Source organism: Ambystoma mexicanum, chromosome 3q, assembly GCF_040938575.1.
Source record: "Ambystoma mexicanum isolate Mex_15411 chromosome 3q, UKY_AmexF1_1, whole genome shotgun sequence".
In the NCBI taxonomy this organism is placed as follows: domain Eukaryota; kingdom Metazoa; phylum Chordata; class Amphibia; order Caudata; family Ambystomatidae; genus Ambystoma; species Ambystoma mexicanum.
Genome location: NC_090926.1, coordinates 1,248,763,724 through 1,248,784,461, shown reverse-complemented (window position 1 = coordinate 1,248,784,461; position 20,738 = coordinate 1,248,763,724). Strand labels below are relative to the sequence as shown.

At 44.7% G+C, this 20,738-nt stretch overlaps 1 protein-coding gene across 2 annotated transcripts in view; it reads left to right on the top strand.

Moving 5' to 3' along the window:
* PRKCSH (PRKCSH beta subunit of glucosidase II) overlaps positions 1-20,738 on the top strand; it is a 176,777-nt gene that overhangs the window by 122,923 nt on the left and 33,116 nt on the right. For both annotated transcript variants that reach the window (XM_069604226.1, XM_069604227.1), the window contains one exon: positions 13,504-13,593. In XM_069604226.1, the coding sequence (XP_069460327.1) occupies positions 13,504-13,593 (90 nt within the window). The remainder of the gene's footprint in view (positions 1-13,503; positions 13,594-20,738) is intronic.

Below are 20,738 nucleotides of genomic sequence, written 5' to 3'. Positions count from 1 at the left end.
TTTTGTAATTTCGTCATTTTGTTTTGGTAAAAGAATTGTCATGTAAAATTTAAATGCAAATAAAAAAATTAAAAGAAAAGTGCTTTGACAGGGGCATTGCTGTCACTCTATCCCTACACTATTTGCACAACTACTCATGGTCGCTCACGCGTCAACGTCCTCAAATTGTTTCTTTACCGCCATCAAGTTGGATACTAAATGCGGGGCTTTTCAAAGTTATTAATTATCAATAACTGAGGAACATCCCACCTTTCCCAGGTCATGCCACCGCTCACTCTATTCTCCTTTCTCCGGGTTCTCTTCCCTTGCGCAACACAGAGCTCTGTTTTCCCCGTACCACTTCGGTACGCCAACTGGCCAGGTCCTCAGGAGGACCTCTCGATTCTCAACAGCTCCCAGCTCCTCCCAGGTTCATACTACCCAGGCTTCATTCGCCATCTTAAGTCCTTCTTCCATTTTTATATCAAAGTTCTGGGTCCTCCCCAGCGTAACATTAAAGTCCTTTCTTTATCTTTGGTGACTAATCTCGTCTTCATCACAGTTTGGTTAACTTCAGCCCATGGAGCGATCTATATTACTTGCTCTTCTTTGTCTCAGTGATATGTTAAGGGATCTACGTGATCCGACTGCGGCTGATTTTCCTGCGGCCGGAAAGTTTGCATGTGAAATGTACTAACCACAAAAGGTTCCTACATATCCACCCCCCACCAGCACCCTCAACACCCCCCCAACCCACACCCTCAACACACCCCCACCCACACCCCCAACATAAACCCTACTTACCTTCTCTTCACGCTGTGTCCCTGCGGCGCCAGTTCCCTTTCACTTCTGTGATCGGGAACCGGCGCCACAGGGTCCGTGTTTTTTCTTTTTCTTTTTGGGAGCTGCAGGGGTTTCCCCCGCAACCCCCCTGCTCACTATGCTCTAAGATATAGTGAGCGGGGTGTTGCGGGGGGGGGACTCCCCTGCAGTCTTTTTTTATACTTACCTACAATGCTACCACCAAAGGTTCAAACCTTTGGTGTTCGAACCTTTGGTGAAAGCATTTTTCTAACTTTTTGTACGGTCAGGCTTTTTTTTTTTTTTTTAGTCCGATCGTACAGTTCCTAGGTTAAGTAGATTTTTAATTTCTGTGCCAAATCTCCTTCACCTGTGAGACTCCTAGCACTTTTTACTGGACTCATGGATGTTTTTATCAGTTTCATGAGTGAATGGGAGCCTTTTCCCCCTTCACTCATTCTTTAACTCTGTCTATGGGAACCCCTGTTCATTACTTCTGTACTTTATTTTATGGAGTCCTGTTTTCCTCCATATTTTCTAAGGCATCTGTAATTTACCTTTTAGCACACAGCACCTTTTGTGCAGTGCTGCTGGGAGCCCTTTGAGCTTCCCTTTGCATTTTCTTTTATTCTCCTTGTGCGAACACATGCTCCCAAGGGTAGAGGGATACTTTTAACCCTTTGTACCTTTTTATATTGTGATATCAGCACACCACACCAATATGTGGAGTGCTGAGGGCTTGCACTGTATCCCCTTTGTCACTGCTGCTGTAACATTTCTGTTACAGTGACGAGCATGCCTGAATGGATGGTGGCAGTGATGATTTTTACCCGCAGGCTGTGTTCACAGCCCCCGTAATACACAGAATAGTCACAATTGACCCAACATTGTGACTGTATTCTTTTTTTTCACCATTTCTTGTGTGCTTGTCTTTTCTTGGTCCTTCCACTATCGTGCTGGGCGGGGGTGGTCCTGGTTTAACTTGTGTTCAGCCAGAATCCTTGGGAAGCAAGCGCGTTGAAACTATATTAATGGTAGAAGGCGCTATATAAATTACAATTACAAGCCCGGCACGGCTACAGAGTGTCTGTGAAGACAGTAAACAAGGGAGGAGTCTGAAACTCAGCAGTCCTTTGTCTTCTGGCATGCCTGCTTGGAACCAGTTCCAACTTGGAGACTGGCTGTCCTGCAAGGACAGCCAACCCTAAAGTTTGAATGTAGCCTGAGTGCTGATTGGCTGTGTTCCTTGATAAATGGCCTGGATCCTGAAGCTGAAGACATGTCGACCACTGGAATAGAAGAACCGAAGATGAAGACCAGAGACGCCTGCAGCCCCTTCCAGTGACCGGAAAAACCTGCTGAAGTGACCGCTGCTGTTCTGACCCTGTTTTCGAATCGACAGGGATGTTCCAAAGAGGACGACTTCCTTCCATGGACTGGTGGGCATAATCGGACCTAAGACCACCTGCAATTTGAGCCATCCCAAGACGACCTGCAACGTTCCTGAACTGCAAAACCGCCAATACCCTGTGACCTGCAACCATTCTGCAGTGCATTGTTTTCCGAAGAACAAATCTTCCTGAACCTTTGGATTCCTGGATCTCCAGAAGCAAGATTCCACTCCTCGTACCTTTACCAGAATGCAGCATGGAGCAAGTGAGGCAAATTGATCAAATGAGAACCGTTCTTTACTGGTGTCTCTGAAAAGGTGCCAAAACCACAGATCCGCGTTGGAGCACAGAGAATCCTTTGCTGGGAGTCCCCTCGTTCAACTGCTGTTGCAAAATCCCACCCAGAGTCCCTCCTTTCGTTTCCACAACCAAGGAACAGGAGACTGGGTCTGCAGCTTCTACATTGTGAAGGCATTCAGCTTAATCTTAATCACTCCTAAGGTACTGTGGTACTCGAGGTAATATTTACCCTAAAGTCAATGTGTCGCTCCTATGTTGCTGAGGTGGTAATTGATTGTGTTTTGGGAGTTCACCCATACACTGGGTTTCCAAAGCTGGAATGAGTTCAGGGAAGGACTCCTAAATCCTAGGCTCTGTGAAAAGATATCTAACTAACTTACCTTGTGCTGGTGGTGTTTCTATCATAAGGATCTGAAACAAAGTGTTACAAAATTGTGTCACTGTTCTAAAAAGTAACTGGAAAGTACTTATTTGCTGCTCTTGGTAGGGTCACTGTATTATTCCTGAAACAGAATAAGTTACATAGTTTATGTTGGGGAGAATCTTCCTTTTAGTGCTAAATTCCTCCCACCTTAGAGACCCCAAGCTCTTTTGCTGGATTTGGGACTTTTTAATTTTAGCCCTAGAGTGAGCGAGACCTTTTTCCCACGCTCTCGTGTGTTTTCGACCTGATTTGGATTACATGTTTCCACTGGAGTCTAACAAACTCCATAGGCATCTACTTTTTGTATGGTGACGCACCACACCTTCAGTGTAGTGTCGCACCGAAATCTTTTAGCTTTCTCATAAGGTTTAAATACCTGAGTTAACTACTGTTCCCAAGAATAGTAAAGTGAAATTGACTTTACTTACCTTTTCTCTTTGTAGGTCCAGCACACCCCATCTTATGTGGAGTGCTGGGGGGGGTTGGGTTACCTAGTAGCCCCTTATCCTACATTCTCATGTAACATGTTTTATGTTACCCTCACTACTTTAAATGGTTGGTGGCAGTGGTTTAATTTTCCTACCATTGTGCTTTTCTACCGCAGGCTGAATCCTCGGCTGCAGTGTAGCACCCATGGTTGACTATTTCATCAAAATGGCTCTTTTATCGCCATTTTCTGTTTGTGAGGTCTTCCTTGGGTTTTACTCTGTGCGTCGAAGCCGACTTGAGCCCTTTGTTTGTTTTTGCCTTTGGCAGGCTTCAGTCCTGAAACCCGCCTCTGGCTCCAGTGTGTCTGTAAAGGCAGGATGTGAGGGAGGTTCCCGAAACTCCCCTGTCCTTCGTCTCTAGGAATACCTGAATGCAACCAGTCCTGATTGGCTGGCAGGCTGTGCTTTCACAACAGTCACCCTGCTGTGTGATTGACCGCCTAGGCTGTGCATGAATGGGAGAAACCTGCTTAAAAGGCGAGGGTTTTCGGAAACACCCGACGTAGAAACCGCGAATGAAGCTTGCTGCATCCGCCTGAACCTTTGAAATATCTGGTGAAGCCTTGCTGCTGTGCTGAAACTCCTTTTTCTAATCGACAAGAGAAGCTCCGGAAGGGACAACCTTTTCCCTTGGGTTAGTGTGACCAACTAACCCCGAGACAAACTCTGCTGGAAGACCGTCCCCAACTGGCTGTACTTCTTTGCTGCTGCAGGAACCGAGTTCCAGGGGTTGAGAAATCTGTAGTAGAGTGCAACATTTGTAAGCCGGCCAAAATCTCCAGGAGTCTCCCCAGGTCCCTGCAGAAGCAGGACGACCAGCGCTCGAGTCACCTCACCAGAGTGCAGGACTCAAGGAGTGAAGGAAGCCCAACCGGTGTCCAAGATCCGCGGTGGTGCTATTCACTGAGCGCTGACACCGCAAAGTGCTGCTGATGCGAAAAGAGCCTGTAGCTGCCACCGACCATCGAATTGCTTCTGCAGGAGTCCCCAGATGTCATCCCTCTTGTCCCCACGACTGAGGCCCAGGAATACAAGATCTGCATCGCTGCAACCAGACAGGAGCCAGCTGGACCCTCTTTTAATAACCAAAGCTAGTGTTGTGACTTGATATGATTTGGCATTTATAACGCGCCAATACACAAGTGTTTTAAGGCGCGACGAGGCAAGGGAGGGGGAACAGATGGAGGACGGAGACAACGATCTTACTAGGCCAGGTGAGATTGAGATCGCGCAAGTGCATGCGAAGGGGAAAATTGCAAGGCGAAAGGGGGCAGTGCAGTACATGGGATCGACAGTAAAAATAAATGGAATAAATAAAAGGTGTGGCTAGCTTGGTGGCAGGTTCACGGGTAAGTGTAGACATCAGGTGTCAAGTGCTGGTAGGGGGCTGTAGGGAAACGGAAAACAGTCCCCAAGTGCAAGGGTTGCCAGGGAGGTAGTGCAGGAGTGCAACTGGTGGGGCAGGGGACCTGGACCCAAGATCAGAGGGTAGCCAGATGCCTGTTTCAGTTTTAGCCAGGAGTTCAGCAGGGGAGAGGAGGAGAGAAAGCGGAAGCAAAGAGGAAGGTTTTGAGATGCGACTGACCCTGAGGGAGTTGGCGACGGATGCGCAAAGTGCTCGAGAAGGAAGGTACTTACCTCAGTGTCTGTAGCTTGCTCTTCTCAGTTGAGACTTGCAGTAGCTGCTTTTCTAGAGTTGATCTCTACTGTAGTTTTCACAAGTGTAACAGCTTGTGACCCTACAGTGATTTTGCTCCAACAAACTTTGTGCAAGACTTTTTTTTAATCTAAGCAGTGCCTCAGCTCCATAGACTTTGCTCCAATTAACTTTGGCTTTCGTGTCTCCCTGCAGACTCTTCTATTCTATTTGATTTTGATTCTTGCTGTCCCTCATAGGTGATATATTGGTTTTAAACTAATATTGCTGGGAAAGGTTTGTATCTAGACTTCATTGGAAGATTTAAAGTGCTTGCATGATTTGAGAACCTGTTTAATCTATGTCCTTCCTTTTTACCCTTTCTACCAACCTCAGAATTTACAACGTGTACTAGTGATATATAAATGCCATTACTGTCCTAGTTAGTGAAGTCACCTCATGGTCTAGGAAGTGTGTAAGAAGCATCTCTAAAGAGTATCTACTAACTGTGAATTCTGAACAAGTATTGTGGAGTGTATTTGATTGTTGCATACATTGCCCTTTTTAAAGAATGCTTCACAACAGCAGGAACCGCAAAATGCAAAAACGTTGCCTCTCCTTCTGGAGTCTCTAGGCAATGCCTGTGGTTAAGTTGATCCGGGATATTCGTTTACACTTTTTCCCCAGCACTGCTGCTGCTCCCAGGAACTTTGAACAATGATTCTCATTGCACCAGTGTGGGTAAGACAGCCGTGGTACTCCCTGCACCCTCCCCCTACTGACCTTGTCCAGATGTCCACCAATAAAGCTGCCTCTATTGCACAGGCTACTAACCCAACAAGCAGATCATGCACACATCCATCACCTCACACAACCAACTGAGCAGCTTAGCTCCTGGGGTCTTAGAATTTGGACATTTGCCTACTTGGTGAATGGAACTACGTTGAGGCACACAAACCTAATAACAGGTATTGCTACTTTGAGTGGGAAAGGTTTGGCTTTTGGTACACAAAGGAACCGGTCAGTCCCATTTATTCTCACAAACGAATGTACTCACTTATGCCCTTCATCTGCTGGACTCCTGTCTGCTCCACGGTTCACTTAAGGTGCATTTGGCAGCACTGTCGGCATACACAACCATCCCAACATAAGAGCTCCTCGTGGAAAATTCCTGTAGTCCAATCCTTTATGGACCAGTGGCTCATCCGCAGCCTTTGTGGGATTGAAACGTTGTGCTATGTAAAACCATGGGTCCACTGTTTGAATCATTGCACAAAGCTTCACTAAAGGGTGTTGCATATAAGGTTGCATTCCTCATTGCCATCACTTCCATTTGAAGAATAAGTGGACTTTAGGCGTTATCTGTGTCAAAACCTTTTGTCTCAATGCACAATAACAGAGTGGTTCTGAGAACACCTCCAAGGTTTTCTCCAAAATAAATTGAAAAATTCCATTTCAATCAATCTATAGAACTGGTACAGAACAAGGGTGAAGGAGCAGTCCATATGGTAGATGTATATGGTAGATGTATGTCGAACAATAATGTATTACAAAACCGAGCATCTGTAAAACGGATACATTCTTTGTTTCCAGGGCAGCAGGAAGAAGAGATCCAGTGACGAACACTATTTAAAAATGGATCTTTAGTTGTGTACAGCATTGCAATACCCTTTCTAAGAGAACCCTTCTGTTTAAACATTAGGCACTTTCCACACCGAGTACACTTGCTTTCATTCCTAACGTACCTGTAGAGTTCAGTGCACACATTTGCAGAAGAGAACATACTTTCTAGTGGGATAAGCAGTTTTAAAACCTCTAAACCCAACCTTCAGCCCTCTTGCCATCCTCATCTGCTAGTCTATGCAAAGCATATGAATCTAAGCAGATTCACAAGCTTCAGAAGAGACACTAGTTGCCCAGTAATGGTCTTACTGTGGTTTGTATCTGCTTGGAATCACATCATCCCTGCTTGGGTGCGATGTTGCAGCAAAACAAAAAACAATACACTTCATGCATTCACCTCAAAGCAGAAAAATAATTGCAGGACGTCGAAGCGTGAGGGATCATGGGTAGCTGTTACATATAGAGTAGGGATAGAATGACCATGATGCACACTTTTATTATGTTTCCATGGCATGTGCCTGTCACTTGCCCAATGCTGGAGACAAAGTGGGGGTGATCAGGGGATCCTCTTAATTACTTCCCTGGCGCCATCTTCCACTAGCATGGGATCCCTGGCCCATTGATCACCCAACTGGAAGTCCTAGAATCAGTCATGGAACTGTCACAGTAAGTGTATTTTTACTTTCTCCACATTCACTTGCTTTGCCCCTAAAATTTGTTTTAGTTTGCATATAAAGCAAGCGATAACCCTTGCAAGTTCTCAACTGAGATCTCCTTTATCCTTGCTTAAACAAACTTTAAATATACATGTGGACATTTGTTTATCCTAAAAATTCACCTGGAACCTACAGGCAAAGGTTCCTTGGAAGCTTACCCTTGTTGTGGTTATGAGGGTTAACCCAGCGTGACGTATACTGGGTGTTAGACCTTGTACCTAGGGCAGGGGCATCCAGCCTGCGTTCTCTGGAATGTTCAACTAGCAAAACCATTTGCTATGCTCGTCATGGCTGATGTGAGCTGCTGTCCAAAATGTGTGGAGACCCAGTTTGCAAAGCCCTAGCCTAGGGGACTGAACCTTGTCTGGGCATCCCCTTCCCTCATTCTGACACTACAAGACTCCTTGTCTAGTTTTACTGTTTCTAGGATTATGGGACAGTTTAAAAATATATATTTTTAGCTTCTTGTTAAATGTGTCTCTTTGATCCGTTAGAATTGCTTTATCTGGCCATTGCTTTCTTATTTCCTTTTGTTGCATTGCCCTTGGGCACTTAATTATGGCACACACATTTTCCCAAAATTGTACCTACCCCGGCCATGCTCTCAGAAGCAGTGTAAGGGTTACTATGGGCATGTTTCTTGGCCTTTATCCTCCCCACCCTTTTCTCCCCCTCTCATGTACAACCAAAAGAACTGTAGGGGAAGGTTGAGCTTTTAAAGAGAAGGAACAATGTTAAACTGCTTGGGTTCCTTCAGGCAAGTTCATCCGTTTTGATACCCTTCCTCATACTCTTATGGAAGCTGACTGTCCCAGGATTCATGTCTACATAGGTTTCAGAGGAACAGGGCGATATCTCTGCTGTGATAATTGCCTTCCTGGAGACGACCAAGATTGAAATTCTCTCTAGTGAGAGACCTGCCTTTTTAGGCAAGATTGTGTGCAATACCCTTTGGGAGACTACAGAAACCTTCACCTCCTGGCAATAGGGTTCCAACCTTTGGCATAAGTCTGTACTACACAGGTTGGTAGTGGGGCTGAGCAGCCAGGCTCATCTCAAGATGGGTCTATGTGAGCAGTAATGTTTTTCCATTGAGGTCTACAGTGACAGGTATTTAAATACACTTACACTGAAGGTTTCTTGATTAAACAATTATTAATTTTTAACAGTCAGTTGAATAAGCCTTCTTCAGAAGGGGCAATATGTAAGTAACACACAAATACTCTTCAAAATACATGCTCTTAGTTCCTCTAAATCATTAAGTACCCATTTGGGATGGCACACAGATTATTCCTACACCCTGCAGTGACTTACATAACTAGGACACTGTGGACATTAATAGATCTCTGGTACATTTAGAGCAATACTGATATTGATGTCAAAGAAAAGGGTTTAAGAATAAAACAAAGGTCGCATAAATATTCTGAAGCAGGTAAGTACTTTTTAACCCGCCAATGCAAAGTAAATTAACCCTTTCCTGGAGGAAAGGTAAAACACAAAGTCAGAGGTAAGAATAGTCTTTCAAGGGGAGCCAGGCCAGCCAATGTTAATTGAGCAAAAGTCAATGTAGGGCCACAGGCTGGGAGGCTTGTGAGGGACAAAGTTGCAAGCAACTCTGCAAAAGCAACCAAGACAAGTCACAACTGAGAACAAGTAAGGTTACACAACAAGAGGTAAGTCCCCTTAGTTTTACAGTACATTTGGTTCGAAGAAATGATTCCAGCTGGCTTCTGTTCCTGTGCTGCTCTGCCGATCCTGTTGTTCCTGGGCCTCAGTCGTGGGGACAAGAGGGAGGATGTCTGGGGACTCCTGCACTACAATGGGAAGGTTGGCAGCAGCAAAGGGCAAACTTCAATTCTGCAGCACTTCGTGGTTTGAGCTCCTCACGTCTCAGCAAATAGCACTACAGTGGTTCTTGGCTACTGTTAAGTGACACGCTTCAGTCTGCTCAGGATTCAGAACGTAGTATTTATTAAGTATAACAGCATAAATAAGGACCTTCAGCTGAGCGGCTGCTTATGTGTGAATCTCCTTTCACCAATAACACCTATAACATACCTATCAATGCAATACAAACATGACTTCATATATATATATATATATATATATATATATATATATATATATATATAGCTACCACTATGGACTTTCCTCACATCTGGGGTCCAGCACTCTGAGCCTCAGGCTTGGTCAGTCCTGCTTCCTGGGAGTCCAGAGGATCTTCCAGCAGCTCGGTCTGACTTAAAAGCGATGCACTCAATCTGGTGTTCCTCTCCCTGACACTTTGGTTACAGCAGCAGTAATGGAAGTACAGCTTGCTCCGAGAGGTTGTCCAGATGAGTTCACTTTGGGGTTGATTGGTCCCACCAACCCAAGGGAAGAAGTCGTCCTTGCAGGGCTTCTCTAGTCAAGGTGAATTCAGAGTTTCAGCACAGCAGCAGGGCTTCACCGGGCAAACCAACGGTCCAGGAGTAGCAGCAGGCGTCTCTTCCAAGTTCTTCTTCAGATTCCTTTGCCCAGTGGTCGACTCCCTTCCAAGCCAAAAAGCCTTGCCTTTTATGCAGGTTTCTCCCATTCATTCCATCCTAGCTGTCAATCGCACAGCAGGGCGGCTGTCCTCCAAGGACAGCCAGCAGGCCAATCGCCTTTGGGTGCATTCCTGTAACCAAGGGGATTAAGCACAGGGAGATTCGGGCACCTCCCTCACTTCCTGCCCCTGCCAGACACTCTGGAGCCAGAGGCAGGCTTAGCAAGTGAATCCCTCCAAAGACAAAATGAACAAAGGGACCAAACCTAGTTTGGCGCCCAGAGTAAATCTCAAGACGGACCTTTCCATCAAGAAATGACGAAAAAAGATCAGGCCATTTTAACAAAACGGGCACCCATGGGTTCCTTACTGCAGCTGCGAACGCAGCCCGTGGTAGGAAACGCACAATGGTAGTAAAATGTAAACCACTGCCACCAGCCATTTAATTGTAGAAAGGGTAACATAAAACTGTTACATGAGAAACTAGACTAAGGGCATACTAAGTAGCCCTTCCAACACCCTATTGTAAGATAATGTTTGTTGGGTCTAGAAAGTTAGAAATGTAAGTAAAGTCAATTTCACTTCACTGCTCTTGGAAACAGTAGTTTCACCAAGAGAATGTATTTAAACCTTTGGGAAATCCCAGTGTCACTGCACTGAAGGTGCTGTGTGTGATGCCTATGGAGTTTGTCAGGCTCCAAAGTCAAAAAGAAACAGAGTGCAAATCATGGTAAAATTACATGAGAAAGTGGGAAAAAAAGGGTCTCACTTCCTCCGGGTTAAAAATTAAAAGTCCTAAATTCCAGCAAAAGTGCTGGGGGTCTCTAAGGTAGAAGGGAATTGGCACATTTCGGAGAACTCTTCCCTAACATGCCTGATGTGGTCGGTGTGTGTTTCAGCAACTCTGTAGCAGCTGCGTTAAAATGTGCGTTACAGTGCTCTTTAGGGGTTTGGCCATAAAGGATCACCCGTTATGTAGAGCACTAAAAAATATCAGAAATGGTGGACGCTATATAAAATATATTTAAGTTTATAATTGGGGTAAAAGCTCTTTTTGTGTCAATGTTTTAAAGGGAATTATCAATAACTTAATTCAATACCATTTGTAGTCAAAACATCTTACTTCTTGACTTGTCATCTAGGATCTGTTATAACATCCCATAAAAACAATCCCTTAGTAAAAATAGAGTGGTAAAAACAAAGCAGTTAAACAATCAAAATGTACATAGTAATTCATATAAACAGGAATAATAATGAATTTTAAAATGAAGAATCTATTTTTTTGTAAAATAACACATTTCCGAGTTTAGTGTTTACTCTATGGAAAAACCATTTAAAAAGGAACCTGAAATGGCAAAAAATACCTTTTTAACCATCACATGCTCGAGAGCATTTCCTAGAGAGACTGTTTGAATTACAGTGCAAGTGAGCATGCTGCTTTAAAAATTAGCCATATAACGCTGGCTCAAATGGCTGGCACCAATGCCGTGGTGGTGTTTTTACAACTGCTCCCCTTGTCAAGCAAGACAGCTGAAGTAAGTTCTACTTATGATGGTGGCTGAAGGTCTAGGCAGGATTCTGAGTGGAAGTAGGGTGGGTGTCATGAAACAAAATTCCTGTCTGGGAGCTCTGGAGGCCTGATAGGAGTTGGGCCTCGAACTGCAGGACGAAAGAGGGGCTTAGTATGTGCCTACTTGTTGAGGTACCTCCTTATTTTCCAAGGATAAGTCCCATGTTTCTTCTGCCTCACTCTTGACAGGACGGAAAGGTTTTATGGCCTTGTTTGAAATGTTTTTGTCTGTAAGCGTGACTTACCCTAACTTGTGTCTGCCACACTGTTCAAATTCGGTTCCATGTAATAATGTCGCCACAAAAATCTCGCCATGCAAAAATATCACCGAAAAATTGCAGTTTTTTGTGGCGACATTATTGCATGGAACATGCGGGGGACACCCCCGCAACCCCTAAACTTTTTTCTTTTTCTTTTTGAAAGAAATTTTTTTTTGCCCCTGTCCCCATATATATGGTCACCCAAATAATATCGCCACATTTTCCCGGCGATATTATTTACGGCGACCATATATATGGCGATATTACCTGATACCTCAAATTCTTGCATTAGGCTCTTTTCCTCACGGTGTTCAGTAAACACTTCCTTTTTTGTTAATTTCTTTTGGCGCGTGGATGTCTCGCGTTGGTTTGTGTCCATAAACAATATACATGGAATCAGCCAAGGAACAAACTAAAGTGCTAAGTGCAGGACAATGCCTCATAAAGTGCTGTTCACGATTTGAGCCTTATTGCTATTTGCTTGAAGAGCAATGTGCAAAGAAGGATTACCAGAATGTCTACTGTATTGCCAGCAATCACTACTTTCAATCATATCATAGTTGTATACAAATTTACCCAAGGTGCGCATGTAGATGTTTCCCATGGCCTTGCATTCTGTCATGACATGCTTATATACACCAATCTGAGAATCCGGCACGATCGTTCATCCTGAGGCAGATGCAGCTGTGGGCCGCATACCGTCACTGCGGCGGACGGACTACGTATCGGATACCGCTGTGTTTCCACCATACTGATATCTTGATACATTTTTAATCATGCAAAGTGAACATCGTTTTTATTACAATCCTATATATTGACCTTCTTTTCAAACATTGATTTTAACATAAACAATATAGTTAAAGGAACCGATTGCGAGTTAACATTGTTAGTTTCTCACTGATTTCAAACGTTCCCTGTATGTACTAACTATGTGGTGATAAACACCTACTGTATTGGAAAATCTTGCATTCATATAAAAAACTTTGTTATATTTAATAGTATTTTATACATTTATTTTTGTAAAGAAAGCACATCATTAAACATGTTTGTTTTATTTTTTTAATTGATCCTCCTTTCATAAGTTTGATGTGTTCCATTCGGCATGATTGTTTTTTGTGAGATTACTGCGCTGTTCTAGCGAGTACTGCCATCTCGTAGGGATCGTTTAGAATCCCACATTTGTACAGAAGTGTCGGAGAGAAATGGTATGTAAATACATAAAGGAAAGGCTGAGAACTCATTTGGAATGCAATCTAGTAAAAGCAGCGAGCAGAGAAAATAAATGTCCAGCTTTAGGTTCTCCACATACCTCCAGCCCATGTCACTCGGACCCACACAATGAACATTGGATAGTGCTGCTACAAAATAAATAAGTTACCAGTATAGAATAGACCCACTCTGGGTGTGTCAGCAAATCCTCAATTCAGATCCCTTAGGAATGCAGGACAACCAATCCAAGTAGCCCCCTGTTTGTAAACCTCTAGTTATGATATGAAGTGGCTTTTATAATGCGCCTGTACACAAGTGTTTCTAGTTGGGCCTGACTGTTTACACATTTGCTTGTTTAGGTTCAGAGCAACAGTCCCTGCTTACCCTTGGCCCCGTCTGTCTGTGCATGAGTGCCCCTGGCCCTTTGTGTGTCTGACTGCATGCTTGTTTCTTTTTGTCTCTCGTTTGGTCTGACTGCATATTTGCCCCTTTGCCCGTCCTCGCCTGCTTGAGACAGACTATGCGTGCTTGCACCTGCTCGTGTCAGAGACAAACGTATGTCCTTTTTCTTTCTTGCAGGAATTTGGAGAAAGAGATTTCCTTTGACTTTGGTCCCCAGGGAGAGTTTTCATATCTATATGGCCAATGCTACGAGCTTTCAACCAATGAGTAAGTTTCATTTCTCCATATGTTCTTGTAGAAGAGATTTGATGACTGAGGGTAACCGGAATCAGCGGTGAAGGGAAGATCGAATGGGAATCTAATCTCAGTGGCTGTGAATCAAAATGTCGCCATGCTAAAATGATTGAAAAAAGAGTTACGAAATAGCCGTTTGATCATGTCAAAATATTAAACAGAAAAACAAATTGGAAGTATATGGCAAATGATTTAACGCTTAGGGTGTAGTTCCCGTCAGCACTGGTCTCCTCGATCAGTCCACTGTCCTTTATACTAAAAGATCGAATGGGATGCACAGGTGGAGCAAATGGACCAGTGGATGATAAACTGGGGAGAACGAGTTGAGGGTTGATGTTGGGGAGACTTTTCCAAAGCCCCCTGTTGAGGGAATGAAATCCTTTAACCTAATGCGAAACAGGCTTCCAACGAAAAGGAAATGCCAAACCTCGCTGTAGTGATAGCTGTGTGTTTGCAATGATTTTCTTTTCACTGCTTTTCCTCCACACCCCCCTCTTCAGGATATTGGAGGAAATGAGAAGCCTCTAGTGACGTGCCATGTCGAGGGGAGAGGTTCGCCACAGCCCTCACCCTGTCCAAAGTGTGTGTTTGTGTGTCTGTGTGTGTATATGAAAATGTTCTCGGATTCCCATGTGAAAAATGGTAGTGTGTTCTGGGCGTGCGTATGCATGAATGTGAGCGAAGGTGCATGGGTGAGGGACTGGTGGGTGAACGCGTATGACCTTTGTTTGCGTGCAAGGATGCTGGGGGGGCCCAGTGAGCACTGTTGTCATTTCCTTAATGTGACATGTCATGTTTACTGGAATTTTTTAACAAAGCTAACCTGAGTGTTATTACATGACTACACTGGCATTTGCTTGCAGTCTAACCATTGTTTTACTGTGGCATGACATTTTGTACTGGCATCTATAATAGATCAAGCATTTTAAGTGTCCTTGCGTGTCTAGACTGGTGTACATTGGAGCCACTTTGGACAAGTTTGGCTATTGTGGCTGTTGGTACCGTTTTTCTGAAGGGTTTAGTAAAACCATAGCACTTAGACAGTACAAAACTCCACTCTTATTATAAGGCTATACACACTGAGTATTTGGTAGCGTAGACAGAGCAGCCAGGCTCGTATAGAAGGGGAGAGAGGGCTGTAGGAAGGTACAAAGAACCTGTCGTATACCAAGGGTTCAACAGAAACTCTTACTACCAGAGGTATCATAAAAAATAAGGTTTATTTTAAATACAGTTAGGACAAGTTAAGTTTTGGGGGTTAGTACTTTGTCATAGTCATAAACTCATTATAAAAACACAACACAATTCTTTAAAGTACACAGACCAAAGCACAGATTCTGTTCAGAAAACAAACAGTATTTCTAGGGAAGTCTGACCTTATCAAACACATTTAGTATAGGACACACCTATTCACGGAGAGTAAAACGATCCGGTACTTTTAGATTACTTTACAGGAAGTCAAGGGTAGTAGACCCTGTCATCATGCAGTGACACTCAGTTAAGGAATCACTTAGTAAACCAACCCTGTTATCAGGATTCTTTTCTGAATAGTGGTACACATTCAAGGAACAGTATAAACCTATAATTACATTTAGGATAACAGTTAAACCAGGCGAGTAAGACCCTATGGTGTAATAGACAATTACAGTTGCTTTTCAGATCAGTAGAACACAGACTAAGGTAAGCAATAACTTTCTACACTAATTTGGGATTGCACCAGGCAGAGCAAAGTCAGCCACACCTACAGGACACTTTTATTTTAATAATGGCACACAGCTATTCTAGACAGGTAAACCCCAAGGGTGTAATATACTACAGTTGCTTTTCAGATCAGTGGAACATAGACTAAGGTAAGCAAGAACTCTAACTTATTTTAGAATGGCACACAGCTATTCAAGGTAAGTAAAACCCAAGGCAGACTTATTCTAGACAGGCTATAAAGCAGGTATGGGGAAGCAAACCCAGTTGGTAACTTTATACACTAATATTCTGAAAAGAATAGTGAAGTGAAGCCAACATCATCATTACTTTTGGGAAAGCTGCATAACCAATTCACAGGTGAGTAAAATAATATTACATCTACTTCTTTCCGAATGGGAGAACACATTTAAGGTAAGTAAGACCGTTTGTAACTGCTCACTCTCAGAGGGGCAGTTACCAACCAACTCTTTCGCAAGTAAGTAACTTTTAAACACTTGTTATATTTTTCAAGGCAGAATTCTTTTCTTATCCAGTCCTTCCCAAGTCTATTGCATGAGTTCTCTGAGGTAGAAGAGGGACCCTATGTTACGGTCACCTGGCTCCCACAGAGGCGTTGTTCGGAACTGGACAGCTGCGGTCTCCACCAATGTGACGTTTAGGGCCGAGATGACGGACTGGACTGGCCCACCTAGCTTTGTTTGCTTGGCCCATAGGGATATTCTTCTGCAAATGGAGAAAGGGAATTAACCACCCGTGGAGTTGAGCGAAAATACCCCCACCCCCGCTGTTCTTCCCACAGATCACCTTTGATGTCCCCTCTTATAGTCTCACCTGATGGTTTGAAAAGATGAGCTCTCCATCCTGCATTGAGCGCAGGGGCACGTTGATGACCAGTTGCTTCACTGGCTCGAAGGAATTGGTGAGTTCCAGAACAATGTTGACTAGGAGATTCCCGGCAAGACGCTGTAAGTGTAAAGTTCGTAAGAGTTCAAATGCCTGACTTTCACTCTTGTCCGATTCCTTGCAGGTTGCAGATTGACCCTAATGAAGAGTTCCTCGTGGCAACCGGTAGAATTCTGGTAAGGATTTGTATTTTCCAACACAGTTCAATAAAATAATGTCAATATGTAACCTGTTGCTTTCTCCCTTATTCAGGCGCTGAGAGAAAGTATGAAGTCACGGAATAATACCTCCGGCGGTAAAATCAGGTAAGTCTATTGTGGTGAGGAGGGTTCCCCTTGTTAGACCCTTTGTTTCACCTTGCTGTCCTATTGTTTCCCCTTAGGGACCGGGGTTCGGCGAAGATGCAGTGGAAGCTGCGCCGACCCGTGAAGAGGAATGGTACCCCCGGTGGTAAAATCAGGTAAGTCTATGGGGGGGTAACTAATATTCCTCTGTGTATTCCCTTGGCTCACCTTGCTGTTGTCTTCTCCTTAGGTGCCGGAGTGCTGCGGGAACATGCAGGAGGATGCGGTAGAATGTGAAGATGCTGCGAAGGCCGGTGAGTTCAGCGCGGCGCTGCAGCAGGCGAGGTGACGCGCATAAATGGCTCCTTTCTTCCAGCTCGAAGGTGCGATGGATCGGGAATTCAGGTAAGGATCAAAGGTATTGCTCTTGTTCTAACCTTTTCTCCTTCTTTCTCCCTTTTTCTAGGAGCTCCAAACTTGAGGCGGGCGTGGCAGAAGGCTGGATGCAGACTTGCAGGCACGGTGAGCATTCCGATGCTGGATGCAGAATAACGCGAAGCGTGTGCTGCTCTTCGGGCGTGGTTTAAATAGCCCCCAAAGTAGTCCCAGGTAAGTATTCCTCTCCAGCCCCGCCTCAGTAAAAAATAGTCCCTAAGTAAAGTAGTCCCTTCCAAGCCTCATTTGGCTTGGAGCTCTTGCAGCATGGTCTGCATCAGGTAAGTTTGCAGCATGGTCTGCATCAGGTAAGTTTTAATTTATGAGCCTGGCGCCATAGGCGCCTGGACTGGACCCAAATAGCCCATAGCAGGGGTTGTTGGGCTAGCTTGGGATAACTTGATGCCTGCTTCCGGGGTTGCTGGACTTGGTCTGGGTCCCCGGGGGTAGGCATCATGACACCCTAGTGGTCTAGGTGCCAGCTGTATGCAGGGTGAGATGGGGTTCAATTGCAGAGTTCCTGAGGAAGTCTCTTCATAACAAGTAAGTAGTTCACTTTAGAGTTAGAAAGGGTCCAGGGACTTCTGAGAAGACACCCTAGGAGGATTCCAGCAGTGGGCCTGGGTGAACTGGATGAGAGGACCCCCAATCACAGAAAACACCCCAAAAGCTTTACAGAAATCACACAGACTTAAGGTAAGTAAATACCCCAACCAACACAGTAGCTCAGCACAGAAGAGTTGCAGCAGGAAGACTTCAGGATCTGCAGCCAAAAACCTGGTCGATGAATTCCTTTGTCATGAAGACTGAAGATAGAACTGTAGAAGGGATGTTGCAGCAGGGATCAATGGGGAAGGCTCCAGGCAAGAGTTTCTTCGTGGCTGAATGCCGCTCTGTGGTTTTGGTGCCCTTTTCAGGAGCCAGGAGAAGACTGAATATCGCCAGTAGGATTCTCGGTTCTTATCTGGTCCAGCACTCTGGTGAGGGGGAGGAGGCTCCAAAGTTTCAGCTCGATTGAGATGACCATGCATCACACAATGGCTCAAGGTCCCAGGGTAGTAGGGTATTGCAGCCCCGCAATGTCGCAGCGCGACGTGGGATGGCTAAAAATGCCGGTCTTCTTGAGTCTAGTGGATCTCACCAATCTCTTGGTCGAATCTTCCTTATCAGGATCCCCAGGCATCTTCCTCTTCGGTTTCAGCTCCAGCGGTAGACTTGACAGCCACTTACAGGTTAAGAGTATTCAACAGGAACTACAGCACAACTTCTGCAATCTCTCCATGCATTATACAGAAAGGGGCAGTCAGGCTGTCCAATCAGAACAGCCAGTGCCCCATTGAGACTTGGCTCCTTTCAGGCATGGCGAAAGACAAAGGGCTGCAGAGTTGTGGACTTCTCCCTAGCTTCCTGCCTTCTCGGACACTCTTTAGCCTTGCCAGGGAATACAAAGCATTCCTGCTGAAGACAAAACTCCCACCAATGTCGTTCCCTCCTAGAATCGTAGGGGAAGACTACAAACACTCAAGAAATGGCGAAAAAAGGAGCCTCCCACCATTTTGGAAAAATGGTGGCCCTTTTGTGCATCACTGAGGCTGAATTTAACAGCCTGCGAGTAAAAATGACTAAAAGTAAAACCACTGCCACCAGCCATTCAAGCAAACTTGCAATTGTAACAAAAGTGTTACAGGTAAGTAAGAAAGGGAATACATTATAACCCCCCAGTGCGGTGTACTGGCACACTATATAAAGTGTAAAGGGGGATGAAAATCCTTCTTTACCGCTTGGGAACTGTAGTTCACCAAGTACATGAAAGGAAAATTAACAGGACAAACCCAGCCTAAGCGTCAAAAGTTGTAGGAAATTAAGTTCAACCATACACTTTGGAGAGACATAAAAAGGTCTCCCATAAAGAGTAAAAGACTGGGTGAGCGGGGAAAAAGATCACCAAGTCCAAGCAAAAGGTTCCGGGTTTGACATGGGTCAGGAAGATTTATCATAATATGAAAATCTTACCTAACAGTGGCATGGCATTTTTAATGGCAAAGCCAACAGGAGTATATTCTTACGTGGCGGTACTAGCATATATTTGGCAGTGTCAGGTTAGAAATCATTATTTACAGTATCATTTGTTAAGATGGATTTCCAAAATCTGCATTGGGCAGAGGATTTTGGTTGGGAGGCCACCCTATTAAGGTGAACAGGGAAGACGGAGGGTGCGAGAGTGGCCTAGGGCTACGAGTACACACAGAGCAACACCAATAATTCTAGTTAGATAGGTAAGTATAAGAATGAGGCTTGTGGGTCGGCTTAGAATCGCATGATGTGCATGTAGTCTGACATCTACTGGAAGTCCCAGAGTATTGCATATTGTTTTCGAAGTTCGCAAAGGGACGTGACTTGGTATGACTGTTAACACCATCTCTGTGACCTGTACTGTACCCATGAGTCTTTACGCGTTGAGGTCCTCCAGATTGTTTTTTTTCCGCCATACTAATCAGTCACATAAATGCAGAGCTCTTAGCTTGCTATGTGGTTATATTGCTTAGTGTCTCTATACTTCAATAATAATTATTGCATCTTCTGCATTTGCTTTCGACAAAGACAGATTACTGCCCGAAGACTTCAACTGATTTCTCAACAACAGACAGCTGTTTCCTTCAGGCTTCGGCCTTCGCACTAGGGAGAGTGAGGGTTGCTGGGGAGATTTATCATGTGCTAACATGGAGGCCCCTTTATTTTGTCGCCATTTCATGTGTGGTTGTCCTTTGTTAGCCCTTCTGTTACCATTCTGGGAAGGGGAGGTCTGAATGTGAGTTTTGCTTTCGGTGGGAACTCTTAGTGCCCCCGCCTAGGCTGCAATGTCTGGTAAGGCATGAGCAGGGGAGGAGCCCAAAATGCCCGTTCTTTGTCTGCCAGAGTGCCTGAATGGAACCAGTTCTTACTGGGGGGCTGGCTGTCCTGATTGGACAGCCACCTGCCCCTTTCTGTCAAGTGCAGGCAGAGTTTGCAGAGGTGTCAATGGGAAATCTGACTAAAAGGTGAGGTTCTTGAGGCAGAAGGCAAGATGACCACTGGAATGGAAGATCCAAAGCTGAAGATGACCAGAAACTCCTGCAGACCCTTCCAGTAACCGTGAAGCGACCACTGCTGCCCTAACTTCTGACACAAACTGCAGATCGAGACATTCCCCAAGGTGCTGTTGCCTTCCAGGGTTGCAAACCGCAAATACCGGGAGACCTTGGAACCATTTGCAGTGCAACCTCTTTGCGTGAATGAATCCTCCAAGAACTTTGGTGAGCTCCTATTGGACCACCACAGGCACTAGCCCACTCATCCAAGTCCCCTCACCAGTGTGCAGGACTGCAGAATCGAGGGAGATCCACCGGGCTACGGTTCACTGTTGGAGCTGATAAAAAGGCACCAAAACTGCAGACCGACATGGGAGACCCAAACAATCCTGATTGAGGGGCCTTTCACGCAACTGTTTCAGAGTGGTTCCTTTCCTCACCAGACCGAGGAATCAGGAGACTGAGTGTTAGCAAATGTTTGAGAATTCTCCCTAATTCCCTTCACCTTGGAGACCCCCCAGCAACTTTGCTGGATTTTGAGGACTTGGTTTTTTTTTACCTGGAGAGAGTGTGAGCCTTTTCCCCCCTCTCTCATGTATTTATTGATATGTACACTTGTGTTTTCTTTGGTTATTGAGTCTAACCAACTCCATAGGCATCATCTTTTACAATTGTCACAGAGCACCTTCAATACAGGAAAGTCTTTCAGATTTCCCAAGGTTTAAAT